Raw genomic sequence first — 19776 nt, 5'->3', positions numbered from 1 at the left:
CCAGCTTAGTGGTGTCTAATTAAACCCAGACATTCATAGATCTTGCTTTGTCACGTGTCTTGTAACAGGATAATGCAGAAAGAACACAGATGCTATAAGCAGCCTGCTCAGGTCCAAGGAGACTATTAGTCTAGAGCTTCTGGAAAAAAGTGGGATGGTACATAAATTTGTGTCTTCCCAATTTCATCTTGGTTAGACATGCCTGAGCAGTATACCATGGGTTATTGCATAACTCCAACTGAGCTGTTTTCCTGAAGACATGTAACCTCTCCACTCAAAATTTCTACTTTCCCCAGCTAGCTCTCTCCCTCTTCCTTCTCCTACAGGGCCCAGACACTGTTGTTACCAACAAGGGCCAAGCTTACTCATAAGAACAGTTGTTAATATAAGCAAGTCATTCAGGTTAATGTGTGTGGTTGTGCCTGTCACCAACCAAAACACTGAATACCGAAGGCTTACCTAAACAGAGGAACCCATATACCAGACTGTAGGAATTATGCTGTAAGCAACCAACTCAAGATGCTAGGACTATTTTTCTAGAATACAGTGGTCAGCACATAGTCTTAAGCATCCAGAAGGTTTATGCCTGAACATTTTATTCAGTTACCTTTTATCCAATTAGCCAGTTTCTATTTTTTTTTTTAATGAGCATCGCTGTACAGGATTTAGAGCCCTGATCAGTTGTGTTTTTAATCCAATAGCATCAGGATAAGCAGGACATTTTATTTACCTTTCAGTATTATCTCGCAGCCTTGCGCCAAATTTCAGAAAGAACTGGAATCTTGTTTCAGCTGCAGCCAGACTGGTATGGATTAGCAGGGAAATAGCTCAGGCGTTTCTTCTCTGTTGAGGACTACACTGTGTTGCCATTAAAGAGATTTAAACAAGGTATTTGAAGGATGCTGAATTCATTTCCACTCCATCTGCACAATCGCAAAGTGGCAAGTAACGCATATATACAATAAATAGAAGTACGCTATCCTTTTGTAAGTTTTCGTTAGATTTTACTCTATAAAAATGTTTATACTTGAGAGTCACTCATCTTAGACTTCCTGAGCCACATAATTAAAACCAACTGGTATATTTACATGAAAATCACGAGGCAGTTCAAGCATTTATAGAAAATCCATCTGAAAACACAACAAAAATTGACACAAGTAACTTTCTGCTTTTAAGCAGGGCTTGGAAACTTTTGATGTTTTTAATTGCAAATTAAAAAGCCTTCTTTACGCTAAGGTAGTTCAGAAAGAGAAAAACCAATGCAAAACCAAACCAACTTTACGGAAGATATAAAGCCTTATCCTGGTGCAAGGACATACATTTCAGCGACAGTATCTTTAAAGTAGAGAAGCCTGCTGAATCAGGCTGGAATATTTTCTACCAGATAAGATGAAGACAACAACCTTGTTTCTGGATAGATTTTTTTTTTTTACTATACATTTAAGCAAATGTTAGATCATCAAAACTGATTTACATTTTTGTGAAAGACATTTATTGGATACAAAAATCCCCATTTACATTTAACCTTATTATAAATGATTACAAGCAAAGCAATTCAAACAGTGTGTGAAGATTAATGTGTGTGTGTGAAATGTAACTGACTGAACATTTTCAGAATTTACATCATTTATGAACCCTTATTTCTCAACTGTACAATAATAGAATTCAAAAAAATACTCTTTGTCTTTCCAGCAATACTACAGTTGGAGAGGTTCTGTGCTCATGGCATTAATGGCAGCCCACACTTTGGCAACTCTTAGTTTCATGATTTTAAGCGTAGGACTTCCCAATATTAGCAACAAGGTGTATGGAGAACAGAAGCCTAAACAACAAAAAAATTATGCAAAGAGTTCAATTTGATCTGAAAAGCTGTGGGACAAAGTTCAAGACTGCAGGCTTAGCAGTAAGTACCATTGTCCATGTTGAGGCACCAAGGCTCAGGTTCAGAAGAGCTTTCCCATACAGAAGAGAGCTTAACCACACACACCAGCACTGCCCAGTTCAGAAGCCTCACTATGGATTTCCAAAGCTATCAAGCCTCCCAGATGTACATCTTGGATACCCAATTCTGAGATGCTAGGCCATCAAGTCAAGATACTAAACGAAAGGATTTTTTTTTTATTTTTTTGCAAAATGAACTTTAAAAGTTTTCCTATAGCCTTTGGAGGAATTTTATTTACTATGTCAAGCCATTGAAACAAATGTATCTGCAGTTTTTTGTACAAAGTTAAACACTGAAAAGCTTAAGTATAAAACTACAGGTTAGTTTCTGTACAAGGTAAGATGGGACAAACATCGTAAAACCTCAACTTGGTTGTAATTTCATTAAACTTTTGCATACCACTTTTCATCACAGCCTCACTGCTGAACACTGACATTTCATGTCATAAATTCTAAAATAACGAGATTAAAAAACTGATTTGCACAAAAGAAATCTGAAATAAACTTTATATACACAACAGAAAGCCTTTTAAAACTACAAAAATAACATCTATATGCCAATTAATTACCATGCTTTGACAGTTCTCTCAGTGCCTACACATGCAAGACAGTAATCTACATTTGGAATAATTCTGCATCTGTAGAATGTATCAGAATATATAAGACATTAACATGTGACTAACTCTTGTTATTTTCAGAATGGATACGGATTCAAATATCTTTATAACCAACACTGCAATATTCCAGTCTCTGCATGTATAGGTGCAGATAAGCAGCTTTCATCTTACTTGATTTTAAAATCTTCTGCAAGCTAGTAACCACACAAAAAAGCTAAATGGTTCCAATTAATCTAGTTATACAAAGCAATTCAAAATGTACAAAAACTATAAAAAAGGGAACATTTATTGCCATGCACAAAACTTAAGTATGTTCAACTAAAAACTGCATCAAATGCAGTTTTGTTTTGTTTTTTAGAAAAAGATACACAAAGCAATTTACATCAACACTCAACATTAGGTCAGCAGAATCAGCTCTGACTAAATACCACAAAGGTAAGACACATTCCTTTTGCTGGTGCTACCAAATCTTCAGATCCATGGGAACATAAAACCAGGAATCTTCATTTCCCACAGTCAAATCAGATCATGAAATCAACTGAAAAGAGAAGTGTATTAGTTTTCTCCTTTCTCTCAATCCAGTTACATACAGCCTCTCCTTTTGCATCAGACCATCAAGAAAATACACTCTACTTTCGCTATCACAAAAAACCAGGAAGATCCCTACAGCAGAGAAATTGCTCTCATGCCTTTGCTGATAGTGGCATATGTATGCACAGCACATAGACAAAACTATTTCTACACAGCCATATATCAACATCTGCAAATGAAGCCACAAGAGAAAAGTTACTTTATTAACTACAACAAGTGAACCTTACTTCTCTAGTTCCATTTTCAGTTTTGGGGCAAACTCAAATAATTGAGCTAATATTCAGTGCTGCAAACTCAAAGCAACATTCTAAGGGTGCTACCAGGAGCCTGTAACAGAGAACAGCTCACTCTCCTCTTTTGCCCTCTCTCATTGCCAGAGCTTGCAGGTCTGCAGAGCTTATACAACCTCATGCATTGTTACCTAGAAATGTATGTGGTCAGCACATGAATTACAGTGCACCTTGCAGCCAAGGCTGTAATTTACTCTCTGAGAGCTATGCCTTAAAAGTAATAAAAAATGATGATAACTTTAATGATAACTTTAACTTTAGTTCTGCTTACCAAAGAAAATTCATAAGAGTAGTAGTGGCATGTTAAGAGTCTGAAGTGGTTATTTTTGAAAGAGGGATACAAGGGAGGGGGGAAGAAGAAGAAAATCAGAGCCAGAGTTCAGGTTTATCAGAGCACTAAACTTTAGTACTATACAGGAGGCTATTAAAACGAGTGTAACAGGATGCCATGCCACTCTGAAGACAAAAACCAAAACCCAACACAGAATGTTTTCTATATGATAAAGTCTTTACCTCTTTGACTGTTTTTTTAATGAAGTCTTTCCTGTCAGATAAATCATAACTAGGATATTTTTCATACACCTAAAAAAAAAAAAAAAGGCAAAAAACAAAACAAAGCTCTAATTACTTTAATTCAATGTATTGTACGAATAGAAGGAGCTTAAGTGAAATTAGGGCAGACATTGGTGTGGTACTTCTAGTATTACAATTGCCAAAATTACCTCTGTTAATTACAGAAAGTGAGAAGCTTATTTTCCTGTCCTTCTTTTGACCACATATATATTTAAATATGTGTATTTTTTGATGTTTGGTCACGGACTAAACTGGTACTATAATTTTTCATATCAACAAATCAGAATGACTAGCGTGCCATGTCAGGCAAATAAGAATTCCCCAATCTTTGTCTTACATGCTCTCTAAGTAGCCACATACCTCTGCATTACTGTAGGAAGCTAAACAAATATCAAATCCCAAGGCTTATTTATTTTGTGGTAATAAGTAAAATTGTGATCATTTCAATTGACTAATAAAAGAGTCAACATATTTGACTTCCATTCTCCAAGTATTCCTTGGTTAACAGGGTGGGAGAAGAACAAACAAACAAAACACGGATGCCAACACTGACAACCAATGCAGAATATTTTATTTCAGCGTATCAAATTTCAGACTTCTAGAATGACTATAAACATGACAACAAGTTTGTACAGAGTATGAACATACAGTTTTCTCATAAGAATACTTTCTGGTTTAATTTTCCTCAAGACAGCTTCTCGGAAGTACCAGGAAAACAAACGTGAGTTAACTGCCTAGAAAGTGTCAAGGTAACAGCACTGTCTGTGTTTTGGTCACTTTTCCCCACCTTTCCCTTTTCCGGCCACATGGTTCCTTCCTGGTACCTGTCCTCACAATTAATGGATTCCTTGCTGAACTGATTCAGCTCACTAACTCAGCTGAGAACTATTAATTTTTTGCTGATAAGAGTTTAATCGATTCATAAAGAGTAGATATGAAGAATGAAGGCAAGGTGAACAGCAGAAATGTACAGAGAGCAGGATACAGCCCTCCCCTTTTGAGAGGGTGCAGCAGCTCGCTACTGTCAACAGCTCACATTAATACATGGCAGTTGTTTTGGAGGTAATACTGCTACTTTCCATATAGCTAATTTTTCTTTGGAGATTTCCCTTCTAATGTTGGCTATCAGTGTTGTATATCTTAAGATTAAACGTTCCTTGTTATAGCTGTTAACCAATAAATCAATGCAAAACTACTTTATTTCTGAACCATTGTGGGGAATGCAAGCTTCCATTCCTGAAACAATGACAAGTCAGTTCACAGACAACCCACTGCCTAAAAAGAGACTGCAAAAATCATATTTGCTTACCTCCTTGCAAATTTGTTTCATTGTGACCTCCTCCAAGTTTGCATTGGCCAACAAGTTCTTGACAGTTTCCTTAAGTTCTTCATCTGTGGGTGGTTTCTTCAGCTTTTTAATTAAAGGTTCATCATCTGAACTATCTTCAGACTCACTTTCTAAATATGAAGAATAATTTGAATTGTAATAAAAGATTTTCAATTTGTCTGCTTTCTTTCTCCAAAACAGGAGCCATCAGAACTTTCCCCAAACATCTGTTGCAGATGTTCTCCCTCAAAATAGACATCTTACCAGATCATCCATTTAAAAACAAAGCTAATGATATCAATACTACATTTATTTATGAATCTGCATCATTTTTGATGAACTATCAGTCTGCAAATCAATACGCATTCTAGACAGTATGGGTCAGGTTAATTTATCAAGCTAAAAAAAGGTTTATTGCAACATTTCTAAATTGAGATATTATGACCCTAAAAAAGTACATATTTGCTTTAAAAAGGAGTTTGGATTTTTTTCTCCCCCCATCAGACCTGCGCAGTAGGATCTTGTCATTTTGCAATGCTGTATTACTGAACATGCCATCAGAAACACCATGACAACAAATGAAGAGGCTATAACTGTGTCAGAGACATGGCTATTGTCTCAAAAAGTGACAGACAATTTAAGGTGGGAAAGGACCTCTGGAGATCATCTGGTTTAAACCGTTACTGGGAACAGGGTCAATATGGAGCTGGTTGCTTGGGGCTCTGCCAGGTTGAGTTCAACATCTCCAACAAGGGGGATTCCACAACTGCTCCAGGCCCCATTTCTGTGACCATCTTCACAGTGAAACTTTTCTTCCCCTCACACGTAACTGTAATTTCTCTGGTGGCAGCATGTGTCGGTTGCCTCCTGTCCTCTCACTCTGCACCTCCAAGCAGAGCCTGGCCCTGCCTTCCCCACACTCTCCCAGGTGGCAGTTGCAGACTGCAGTATGATCCCCCTTTCTCTGTCTCTTCTGAAGGCTGAACAAGCCCAGCTCTCTCTGCCTCCCCTCCTACATCGTGTGCTGCAGCCCCCTGACCATCTTGGTGGCCCTCCCCTGGCCTCTCTCCAGCGTGTCCATGCCTGTCTCACACCAGGGAGCCCACAGCTGGACACAGCACTCCTGCTGCAGGCTCAGGAGCGCTGAAGGGGGGTAAGCAGCACTTGCCCCAAGCTGCTGGCCACACGCTTGCTGAAACAGCCCCGAGCACTGTGCAGGGTCCCTATCACACAGGCACACTGCTGAACTGGGGTCAGCTCTGGATTGTCTGCAAGAACCATCTGCCCCCACCCAGGTTCTTTTCTGCAAAGTTGCTTAGTGAGAAACCACTGTCCCCACCTCCACTGCTGCAATCTTTACAAAGGTATTACAAAACTCAATGTATGTATACCTTTTATGTGTATTGCCAGATATGAGAAAACCAATTACAACAGGAAGCACATAGAACCCGTATCTACGTTAACAACAAACACATCAAGCTGCTGAACAGAAGACATACGCTGATATATTACTGGATCAATTATAAGATTCATGTGAAGTCACCATAGAGGCACCAACAAAATTTTGCTACTGTTCCTCCTGCAGAATGAAGAACTAGGCCGATACTTTCAGTTTATATGCAAATAAAAAGTACATATATGTATACAACAGAAATTAGATAAACTGTTCCCAAACCAGGAACTTTTTTTTTTTTTAATTACTTCTGCAAGGAAAGAAACATCACGTAGCAAGACAAGAATGACCAAATTCTATTTTCTTTCATAATTAGGTGCAAAAGCTTGCTTTCTAGTAAGCACGCCAATTAAGCTACAAGTCAACATATGATGAAAGATTTAAGTAATTTACCTTTTCTAGAACTGCTCTGGTTTTTCTTAGTGGTGCTGCTATCTGCCTTCTTGACATTCGCACCCTTCACAGGTTTCTTGGTTTTGGAAGTCATCTTTCTAGATTTTTCTCTTTTAGATGCTTTTCTAGGGGGCTATAAAGAAGAAAAACAGAAGATTAAAATGATGGTTTCTACCTGAACAATCTGCACCTCTTCTCCACAATGGAAGTTATCCTTTCTGTCAATATAAACTAAATCAGCAAATTTAATGGCTATGTTTTACTAGCAATTTCTACCCCTATACTATAGGGGGAATATGTCCACAAAAAGTATTCCCACATTCTTTTAAATTTCACATTGCCCTTTTACAGGGACTCTTGAGCACAAACATCTAGAACTTTTTGATAATACTGGTAGCTTGGTTATGCTACAACTTCTCATTCATAATTACTTATAATACCACTTTAAAGATGTTCCTTTAAAAAAGGGCATGGTATGTTGTATTCAATTACTTCCAGATGCTTCAGCTCTCTAAGACTACATACAGCTAATTCTTTTTGCAGTACCTGAGAACTGCATTAGCTAATCCATAATTTGGCCAATTATTGTGACTAGAAAACCCCCAAAATTATTGCATTAAGTTAACATCAGCAGAAGAAATTGGGACCATAAATGCATACAGCATACACATATTGGTGCACTGCATTTTTGGCACAAATTAAATGTGTGCTTAACACACAAAATCTTTAGATAGTACTTCTCAAAAGCCTTCTGTGTTTTCCTCACAGAAACAAACATGAACCATAGCTCAGACTACTTAGCAACCTGTCAGACTTCCACTGCAATAGACAGAATGTAACACAAGTAAATAATGGTCTTGCATTACAGCCAAAGGCTCCATAAGCTTACATAAAGAAATTCCTTGGACACCATTTGACTAAGTGCAGTTAGTTGCAGGGCTGTGATTAAAGCTAAAAAGGCAGTCCCATCTAAGTCAAAATACAGGGTAAGATGAAGCCTATAGCTCCTTTTTCATTTTTCTTTTCCCCAGGCTTCAGGCATATGGGCAAATCAGTGTACACTATGTACACAAATCAGCCATACACTTGTACCGGGCCCTCCACGTTTTGCACCTATTCTGTGAATTAAGTACAGGGCCGAAAGGGAAAGCATAGGCAAAGGTATTATGCATTTAAATACAAAGTTCATCTCGTTTCTCTCCTACTATGCAAGGGCAGAAGAAGCTTCAAAGAAAACAGATAAGAACAGAAAATACAGTGAGATGAGAACACTCTGGAGATTGCAGGAATCTTTATGAGGCTGCTTACTATGTTGCCCACTTTCTTTGTGATCCAAGACAGAGAACCCTAAAAGAGAGACTAGGATGGAAAATCCAGGAGAAATATGTAAAAAAAAACCCCAAACAATGCAGCCAGGTAGGTCAAGGACCTCTACAGAATTCAAAGGTAAGTCCTAGGTATCCAATCAAAACCTTCACAGAAAAAAGATCGCTAGATATTGGGAATTTTTTACGAACTTAGAATAAAGTTATCACAAAATGACACAAGAAATGCAATCAATTATATTTGAAATCCAGGCTGCCCCAAAATGACACATAGCAAATGGTGCATATATACATCCAAGTATCAGAACCTCTGCCTTTTATCTTATCAATTCTCTAACTTTAATGCACTAAGAAATTATGAAAAGGTGTTATGTAGTGCCAATGTGTTCCCCTTTCCTTCAAATCATTCATTCGGTTAAACATCACTTTCCCACCAACTCTATGTGTTCCAAGAATTACCAACTCGTAACAATCACATAATGACAAATTGCAGACAAAGGTTTTTAACCCTATGTTGAAAAACAAAAAACTTCATCACCTCATCTTCACTTTCTTTTTCTTCTGAAGAGTCATCCTTTTCCTTCTTTTCATCTTCTTCACTACTGGATTCATCTGACAAGATCTCTGGGCACTTGGTACGTTTTGCTTTTCTTGTTGTTCCAGTGCTACTGCGTTCTTTTTTTGCACCTTTGCTTGGTGTTTTTCTGGACTTCGGCAATGGCTGAGAAATGTGTGTAATCCAATTAGAAATACAAAAGTGAATTTCAAAAATACAAATTCCTTCAAATCACATAAAAGAACAGTAAACAAATATAGAGGTCTCTAAATCTTGATAACAAAACCCAGGACTATTTTATGCACTACATTTAAGCCATAACATTTTGCAGTAAGCAGAAATTCATTACAGAGATGGAGCTGAGTAAAATGAAGTTTCAGTTCTAAGCTAAGTACCCCTTTTACTCCCTTAACCAAACCAATCTTCAAAGGTTGGGGGTTAGGGAAGGGAAACAAGGAAGAACAACCTAGAATAAACCTTTTACATACCTACACCCTCACAACTTATAAAAGCAAACTTTTTCTTCCGGTAACAAGTTAGCTGACAACTCTTCAGAAAACTTAAAGGCAGGAATTCTGCCATGTCTTATGCAAAACTGCATTTTGTTGTCACTCAGTACCCGTGTCCCTAAGGCAGCATGCAGACTCCTTGTTCACATCACTTAACAGTGTTTGCTAGGAATAAATTTAATTTCCTGAGCAACAGTCTAACTATTTAAGTATCAGTTTTAGATTAAAAAACTGCAATGTGCACTTACATGTAAGCATATGGCTTCAAAGTCCTCACCCTATTATGAATGCCTGCAAGAGTAGAGCTACTTTCTTTCAAGAAGCCATTGCTACTTCAGTAAGTTAGAACAGTAATTGTATTGCACGTGGTAACAAGCAACTAATAAGCCATAGAGACAGTTGCATTTTTCATCAGAACAGAGCTATAAAAGCAAGCATAACAACCTGCCTCTCACCTTGCCTGAAGATTTTGGGTGCATTAAGAAGTTTAAGATTCTGGTTACCAGCTCACTATTAACTCCTGATCGTTCCAAGTCGAGAACTTCACAGATACTTTTCAGCATTGCATTTCTAAATCTGGAGAGGAAAAAAAACAGATTCAGTATCACATCCTACACAATCACTCAAGCATTTGACCACTAGAAGCTGCTATCTGGTTTGTGTCTTCAACCTGACAATAGACATGAATATATACCCTTAACTACATTTCCAGTCTTATCTATAGCCAAGCAAAGAACCACCACCATATTACATAAATAAAATAAAGCAAAATTCCCAAATCAACCTGTGTAAAGTAGAATATATTTAAAAATTATAAGATTTTAATAAGAAAAAAAATATCTTCCCCAGAATCTCTCCTAATCTACCACATTGGAAAGCATCAATCTTGGAAAATAAAACCAGTGGGTACAAGATTTGAACTTGAAGGGGGAAGAGGTCTCCCTTTATTTTCTCTGGTTCCTTACCCCTTTACGGAAGTACCTCTGATTAGGATAGAAGGTTCAAGAATGTCTGACATCTACCCTCTTTACTCCAAAAGGATCTTGAACCAATGTTCCACTTTATAACTTGTCCCACTGGTATTGAAAAGAGTGGAAAGAAAGAGTCAGATCCTGTGAGGGTATGACATTAGAATGCAAGATTAGTGAGATTTTTAAAAAAAAAACCAAACCCTACTTATTCTACCTGTTACCTCCCTTCAAATGCTTATGCTTTCGTCTTCACTCATTTTGTACAATGCTGCCTCAGAAGTGGATTTCATTGACCACTTTTCCCAAGTTTTATAGCTATTTCTGCTAATGGAAGTCAAAAGAAAATTTTCATTGTTTACTAAAAAAAAGTGAGTGAAATCATTTCATGATGACCTACAACTTCTCTAAAGTAGCATTTAATTTCAGACTGTCTTTTTAAGCTCACAGGCTTTTAAGGGGGCAGAACAACCTTGTTCTCCCATATTTTAGGGCAAGGAAACAGGAAATCTTAACTGGTTTGGTGCATCTTCCTGCCTCAAATAGTTCATCCACCATCCTTCCAAAGATGAAGTAAAATCTTTCTACACAAGGTTATAAAACATTTTTCTACACAAGGTTATAAAAAAAATTGCACAATCTTAACGTGCAGAGAGTCCTCCCGTTTAACTTCTGGGGATACACTGCACACTTGTAAGGTATTCCTCCAGAATCAAAAGTCAGTTTCTTGCATTTTAAAATACAATAATACTTAACACTATAGTTAAAACCACTTAACTCGTTAACAGATTTTAAAACTGCATAGCATTGAAGTTTCTGTCTCATACTTGAAAGACCTTGTGTACTGAATTTAGGATTTGGTGGTTCTATTGCTGCTTTAATTAAAATTCCTTATGACTTGTGTTACAAATGGCATTTGTCCTTGTATGTTAACTTAGAACTAATATATACAAAGAATAAATATCACCTCCCAAATAATTTCATATTTTTAATGCTTTGAAGGTATATCTGCAGGTAACAGGCAAACGTAACGTACGAAGTATTAAAATGCAGTTCCTGTGTGGAATAAACAAGTGCACACAAGTTTTGAGACAGTAACTTCCACAGCAAGTACTTTTGACTTTAAAAATCCAGGAACTCTAATCCACAGAGCAGCCTCAACCCTCAGTCTTTTTAGTTTATAACCTGTAAGATTCTGCAAAATAAATTGTGACCTTTGTTTGTCTTGTTCAATGCTGTTAAAACATGATGCCATGCAAGTGTACAGTGTGGGCAGAAATCAACCACGTAGTCAGAATGAATAGGATAATCAGCAGTGTTTCATACACAGCTATGCACAGCAGCAGAACCTACCACAGTAGCACCAGCACACAGGGCTCACTACCTTGTCATAAGAGTGACAATGCAACAATCAGTTTTCACATTTGCTGAAGGGTAACAAAACTTAACTAGCAGTTCTTTCATATGGAAAATACGAAAAAAAGTGTGCAAAAATACTCTATTTCGTGACCTTTCGCAGATATGGGGAAACATTATCCAATTAAACCAGTGGGAAATGGGCAAAACCCCCATTCTGCACCAGACTTTGTCTTGTAGATAGATTCACCTTTATCTGACAAACCCTACTCCTGGAAAACTAGGCACCTGAGGAAGGAAGATTTGCAAATTCCAAATTCTGGAAGCCTTCCCACTATAAACTGACACTAAAAAAAACCAATTTAGAATCAATTGTGTAGAAGTTACAAGTTCTTTCATTTGTTACAGCTAGCAGTGCTAATATGCAAGGGCATTTTTAAACCCTTTCAGTCCAGTCAAAAATAAGCTACAACAGTTTCTCCTGTTAATAGAGAAGCAGCTTATATGGGGAGAGTAAAAAAAGAAAAAAAAAGCAAGCAAAAAAGATTTGTTATAGCAATTCTAGGAATAAGACTGTATGTTTATTATACAGTAAGCAGAAATGGCTTTGATTCTGAAGGAGGAAGGTTTTAAGGCACAGAAGGATGCAAGTTTGCACCATGAATACAGCACAATGTATTCACAACGCTATGCTTGCCTGGGGAAATAATGTTTTCCTCTCACCTGGCAGAAGAATCTGCTAGTCAGCATGCAATAGTTAAAGCCAGGACTGTAGGAATTGTGAATAAAATGTTTACAGCTTAACTCTTTTCAATGCATTTCAAGTTGTCTCAAGAGACCAGTTAGTGTAATTAAAATGAGCTCAGAAACAGATCATTAAGGTGAGTGGCTATTTCCTACAGCTCTAAGTTTAAATTTCATCGGAAGTAAAATTTTGAAAATAAAAAGTAGTGCATAGCTTGAGTCAAGCTATGTTAAGTAGCAACAGAGATCATTACTTTTTTAACATTTCTTCCTTCTTTTTGTATTGGTCACTTCCTTTCTCAAATGGGAACCCACTGAACTGGCCCACGTTCTTCTTTAGAGAAGCAACCTAGAACAGAACACAGAGATTATTAGTAGTTCAAAAGATTTCATCCAATTGCATTTGTAAACTTCTTATACAGGAAAAATATATGCTAGCATTTAGCCCTCTGTTGACAAAAAGTTATACCCTTTAAGTTATAACTTACATGGATTATGCCTTTATTTAACTCATGACGGCCAAACTACAATTAAATTGTTGTGATCTTGGTACTTTTAATAACCTACTAGGTAAATTACCTGCCATTTTAAGCTTGTTTAGAATGTATTGCATTATTATTTACAGGTTTGCACAACTATGATCACATGAAGCCTGCTGCATGCTTTGTACCATGGAATTTGTTATAGAACAATGAATTTTATTTGTACTATATAATCTGCTGAAGCAGATTTGCTTTACTTGCTTTTCTAAAGTCTTACATAGGACTATGATTGTACTTTTGAACCTTTTCCTTAGCATGACCAATTTTTGCATTTACATACCACCCAATTTACAACTTCTATCATTATATGTGCAGCCTGAACAGGGTTGAACTTTCACTGCAACAGCTCTTACAAGGGGAAAATTCCTCCCATCAGGATCCCAAATACATTAAGTTATTTGTTTTCACTCCATCTCCTTTTACAAAAAAAAAATAAAGAAGTTAAAAAACATCCCCAAATCTTTCATTCTTCTGAGATCTTTTCAACACTATTGAGAATAATTTGAACTCACTTTCAATAGTTCTACAAATTTTGTTCCTGGTGTTTCTCCATTAGTTTATAATTTTACCAAAGCTAAGCACCTTTTCCAAAGAGAAATTATCTTTGTCCAGCACCTAGAGAAATTTGCAGATGGTATTGGTATGTTTTATTAAAATGTTAATTACGATCCAAAGCACATACAGAACGTGCATACAAGACACCACCTGATCTTCACTATATTAAACAACGTTCTAAGTTCCCTACAATTCTGATTAAATAGTGTTTTGGATGAAACCATACCAACATATTTCCAAGTAAATAAATATATTCTTATATCTTTGGACTCAAACCACTGTGACACTGCAGCCATCCAGCTGGACTTTCCAACAAGTCCATGTCCAAAAGACTAAATGTGGGAGGGCAAAGCAAAGTGGGAGTGGAATTGCAACCAAATAAGTGGTATGGGAGGGAAGGGCAAGAGCAGCAGTCATGGCATGTCTAATTAGTATGATTTAGGAGTGTCAAGTATCAATTTACAGTTATATAATTTGCACATAATTACGAAACTGTGAATAGTTGTGTCTGCTAGTTGATTAGGTTATTTATTATTGATTACTAAATAAATTATTAATAACAGTATTATCGAGTTGTTAGTTTCTTAGTAGTGTTACATAATCAAAAAACAATAGTCTCTTAAATCACTTATGTCTCAGATCTGCAATCTAAAGTAGCAAAGATGGACTCTGAGGTAATGTTATCCCAGCACCTCCCCCCAAAGGCAGTATAAAAGTGTTACAGGTTTCGTGAAAGGTAAGTGGATGCAGTTCGACAACTTCCACGGTAAAACCAGTTAAATCAGAAAGTTACATGGTTCTGTCATTGTAACTTTTCTGTCAAACAAATTCTACAGCAGCACAACTCAAAAGTTTGCAAAACTCTGTGCACACTTAAGTCAGAAATTCTCTCTTCTGGTTTACTGCCATACTGAATAAATAACATAATTCACAGAAGTAGGTTTTAATTAATATATACTGTGCTTTCTTCTGAATAACTGAGGCAGCAGATCGATCTTTCACATTTGAGCAGGCATTACATTTGCAGCAGTGGTCTGGGATCATACAGCCAGCATGCATCTGTACAAGCACTATTCAGTTTCTGGTTTCTATGCTAGCTGTTCAAGTTTCCAAAATACACAAAGAGATAAAAAAAAAATTCCTGTAAATACAGTAAGCGTATTGAAATAGTAAAATTAATTGCCTTAATTTCTCAGCATCTGTTTTACCTCTATTAGCAAGGAAAATTGATATTTACTTTGAAATTTCAGGCACAATCACTGATACATAAAGGGCTCCAAGAAAGATCTGCTATTATATTTTAAGTTTTATCCTTAAATACAAAAGCAAGCATATCATGTTAGTAACTAATATTTTAATTGTCTTAGATAAATGTGACAAAAATCACTATTAAGATTTTACATATAACGTTGTTTTACTTTCTACTGCTTTAGGCAAACTAAAGGAGAAAATTACTAGGTAAGCAGCAATGCATCAAAACCCACTAACAGGTTTCAAACATAAAAGAAAAAGCTATGCTGAACAAAATAACTACATTGAGTATTTAGACTGTAGTCTGCCTATCAGGAGCTTTTAGCATGTAAACCATAAATTATTTCCAATGCGTCCTTGTAAGGCAAACCACCCCTCCCCCAATTAAAAAAAAAATAAATTAAAAATCAATATTTAAGCTTCTTTATAATTCAGTACACCTTTCCATAGGATTTTTATAGGAGAGTAGTTTACAGGAGTTAGAAAAGTTAGGGGCTTGCTTGACTGGTCCTGCAATATTCATTTTCCAATACTTGGTAATAAATGACACTTAACTAGTAGAGCCACATGTACAAATGTAAAAAAATATACTACAAACCACTATGCATGAGAACTAATAGATATACAAGATTGATTTTAAGTTCTTACAGTGCCTGGCCTGTTGTAGAGGAGTTTGTGCAGGTTCCTAAGTTCGTCTGTCTTCTTTTTACTCAGAAAGAATTGTATCCTTTCAATTTCACAGAGTTTTTGTCCTTTTCCTGAAACAGTTAAAATCAATTATGCTATTCATCACATTCATATTTACCTATGTGTTTATAACTTCAAATATCTACTGTTTTTTTAAAAAAGCAAAGAAGTTATTTCAGAATAGCATCAGCCATTATAATATGTTGAACATTAAGCAGGCCTTTTCCTATCAATTAGGCATCCTGACAGTCTCTTTATCTTCCTTGCTTGATACTACCTAGACCAGGGTACAAGGACTTTGCATTTCTTTTTATTCTAGCTGCTCCTGCCTTTGTTAGTGGTGGCTGGGTACTGAAGATCCTATATTCCAGGTAAGTTTAAACATGATCTAATTTTTCTGGTTTAAATTGATGCTACAGAATAAAAGATGGTTTTCATATAATTTTAATAGCCTTACTATTTTAAAACGGATTGTAAGTCTTAAGTTAGGTCTCATCTATAACAAATTAATAATTTGATCTTTTAAGAGGTTTCATCATCATTCCCAACACTCACAATTCTTATGTGAGAGAACAAGGTTACCTGGTGTAATTGTAAAAGGTTCCTTTTGCAACGAGGACACTTGCATGGTCAGTCGGTCGACCTTCTTTTTCTCCCTTTTTCCTTCAACTATGAGACTCTTTTCTGCAAAAGACAGATTCCTTAAACACAATATTTTTTCATTACATGAGCAGATTTGACTGTAGTGACAGCCAATACAACTCAGAATCTCTGAAATGGTAAACCAAAAATGAATAATGATATAACCAGGTACTATGGCACTTTCAAACTGCTGGCTAATAGGTTAGTGGGATTCTATGGAGCTGTATATATATAACTAGAAGAGTCTCTAGTTCTTAAAAACAACCCTGTATCCAACTTAACCTTGAAGACAAGACTGGGATTTTCCTAAAGGGAACGGGAACTTCATCCCACAACAGAGACTGCAGCACTATACATTTTCAGAAACCCATCCTTCTCTCCTTTCACTGCCTTTCTCAGGCACAGAACTGACATTGTTTGCACAGTCTCCTTCTGGGATGCCACAGCCCCTATGCACACAGCTCCACTTTAGCTCTCTTGGGGACTATACTACCATCGGATAGGCAAAAGGAGAGTCCAGCATGCCTACAGATGCTTTCTCTTCCCACTACTGGGATGGAGGACCCACACATATCAGCAGGAGAGGCAGAAGCATAAGCACAGTGGGACTGTACTACATCTCACAGGCCTATACAGAGCAGTGCTCTGCAGGGAATGAGTGTCACAAATACTACAAGAATACTATTTCTAGTAATTCTGGTACTGCTCAGTAGTGAATATATTTAATTGTTTTATGTATACATTGCACATCACTATTCTAATTATACCATGTCAGGAGAAAAACCCAAAGCTTCACTTAAACATTTCATACTAAAATACTTGACCTCAAATCAAACTATCCTTAGTGCTAAACAGGCAGGCTGTCCTGGCTTTAACATCTGAAAGCAGCTTCTAAATCTGTATGAACATAATCAAAACTGGATATGTATCTGCTGAAGACAGAGCAAAACATACTTGTGCGTAAAGAAGAAACAGCTGTTTCTAAAAATCTAATTCTAATTACTCTATTGTTTCCCAAATGGCATAGTCTCATTTCTTTCTACTACCTTTCCTAAAGATAAACTTCAGGTCTTTTAAGAATCCAAGACCACCAGTGACTTGGTTTTCACTATGCCACACCGCAGCTCTATTTCCACAGATGCTTTCATTTGCAAAACAGGTGCCTAGAGATTTCACAGTGGAAATTAACATTTTTGCACAGTAGTTTCTTCATCACCTCTTGTATTCCTTGACTACATGCCACAACACAAAACCTGCCTTGCTTGCTCAACTGCCACGATTTGTACTGACAAAATCAGTCAAATGGAATACCCCCCACTCCAATATAATTACATTTTGGTGCACAGTAAATGAATTCACAGTTGTTAGGCAAAGATATCTGTGTTGTTTCCAACTGTACTGCACAGATTTTTCAAGTTTCTCTCTTTTGAAAACATGGATCACTTCAGAGTGCTACCGTCAAAAAAGGATTCTTTTTTGGACATGTATTCTTGTACAAATAGTTTGATAAAGGATGCTACCTCTTATAATCATCTAGTAGTTTATACAACAACAAAGAAAACCCCTAGCGTAGGAATCCAGGATGCTAGCAATCCCTTCAATCTTTTCTGAGGAATATCAGTATCGCTGTTTCTATTGTTGCCTGTTATAGTAAACCGGGAAGCAATTTATGACCCATGAGACAGATGTACTGTGGAATCTCCTAAACAATAATTGTGCAATTAGCGGAGATCACAGGAGACTGCATTCAGTAAGCCTGGCATTTTTTAAAGGACAACTTATTCAGTGGAAAAACACATACCCTTTTCTTCCTCCTCCTCCTCTTCTTCATCTTCATCGCTTTCCTCAGCTTTGTTTTCAGTTTCAGGCTTTTTCTCATCCCCTTTTTCAGATGACATGGTATCTTCTTTTGATGAAACAGAAGACATGGTGTGTGGTTCTGTAAAAAAAACGGTCAGGGAAACCATTATCAATATAGCATTATACATGAAAAATACAGCAATCTTGCTTTTAATAAATTTTCTTGTACAGTAGAAGTAATATAGTGCTCATATTGTGATTGTTCACATTCTTCAAGACACTAAAGTATTCTGCATACACACAATACATACATTTTTTCAGGAGGAGTTGCCATTCTACAACTAGCCTGGTTAAGAACAGTTTAAAAGGTTATCAATTCTTTCCACACACAAGTCTTCAAGCTTGCTTTGTGAAGCATTCAGAAACACTCACTTGAAGCAGCTAACACTGTTATCTATTAAGAACTGAAATGTTTTAAGATATCACAATTTTAGTGCACCATATTGAAAACCAAACAGTTATTTCTAATCGCAGTTAACTACATACAAGTTTCCTAATACACAAGCTACATACTTAGATGGGAAGTCAGAACAGAAAAATAAAAAATAAAAATTTACAAGCAATTCGGAAAAAAATTAACACTGCTTTCAGAGTTCAAATAGCTGTGACAGCTTAGGGCTTGAAAATGCTTTTGGTTTTTAATCTGCAGATCTACAACAAAAAAGAACAAATGCTTCTTACTTAGCATATTTAAGAGGAGTCTTTTCTTTCAAGTGTCTTAAACATTAAGTTAAAATATCTTGCTTTGGCAAGTACCTTTTCCCTACTGACAGAGAATGTCTATCTAACAAAGGAAGACAAACATAGCTGTTCATTTTACAAAAATTCTGGCTTTCAACATCACTGTTTACAGTTCTGGAACAAAATACAGCATCAGTTGTATAAGCCCTTTTGGAAAAAATATCACATGATTAACCACTTTATTTTTCCAACATTAAAGCAAATATTATCTGCAAGAGGTCAGACTCAATAAACAATTAAATCACCTGCTTATATGCAGTATTCGCAGGTGCCAGAGAACAGTAGCACTCTAAATGACAGAAAACATAAGTGGTACTACCGATAGTCAGGGGAAAAAGAAAGTTTACTACTCTTTACTAAATCGCTGTGAGAAAAAATAAAGATCTCTTTCTGGGTATTACTACTACTATTTCATTTGATACAGTAAAGTAAACGGACTTTTTCATGATATTACTCTCTGAATTTTACTTGTCTGCTCACGTGAAAAACCAAGCGAAGTACTACATGTTGTCTTTTCTCTCTCTTTCAAGAGGAACAGAAAGGGAATAGCAAAGTATGAGACTTTTTAGCTTCTCAGCCACCAGGTCGGCGAGGACGACTTGTTTCAGGCAAAAGAGCACTGGGATCCACCTTCAGGAAGCCTTAAGTCGGGGGTATTTTCGGCTGGGAGAGGATATCTCGCAAGCCGCCCCGAGAAGGACAGTAGTGCCCAGCAGCACCTCCCACCCTCCTCCAGGACTTTTCAGACACGGACTCACCGTCTCTCCCCTTCCCGACTTGCCAACCGGAGGCCGGGGAAAGCGATGACGACGGGTAGCGCCGGCGGCCAAGGAGATGGGCGGCGGGGACAGCGAC

At 36.9% G+C, this 19776-nt stretch overlaps 1 protein-coding gene across 1 annotated transcript; it reads right to left on the bottom strand.

Moving 5' to 3' along the window:
• Positions 1-2620: 2620 nt before the first annotated feature.
• Positions 2621-18252, bottom strand: DEK (DEK proto-oncogene). The gene is made up of 10 exons (XM_010072943.1): positions 18122-18252; positions 16261-16362; positions 15640-15749; positions 12898-12992; positions 10031-10151; positions 9049-9231; positions 7186-7318; positions 5322-5470; positions 3953-4021; positions 2621-3096 (listed from the first exon to the last, which is right to left on the bottom strand). The coding sequence occupies exons 1-10, from the start codon at positions 18246-18248 to the stop codon at positions 3085-3087; spliced, it is 1101 nt and encodes a 366-aa protein (XP_010071245.1). The 5' UTR covers positions 18249-18252; the 3' UTR covers positions 2621-3084.
• Between the last annotated feature and the right edge of the window lie 1524 nt (positions 18253-19776).

This window comes from Pterocles gutturalis, unplaced genomic scaffold (assembly GCF_000699245.1).
Source record: "Pterocles gutturalis isolate BGI_N339 unplaced genomic scaffold, ASM69924v1 scaffold43762, whole genome shotgun sequence".
Classification (NCBI taxonomy): domain Eukaryota; kingdom Metazoa; phylum Chordata; class Aves; order Pterocliformes; family Pteroclidae; genus Pterocles; species Pterocles gutturalis.
The sequence above is the reverse complement of the archived record's forward strand: the minus strand, read 5'-3'. Positions and strand labels throughout refer to the sequence as shown.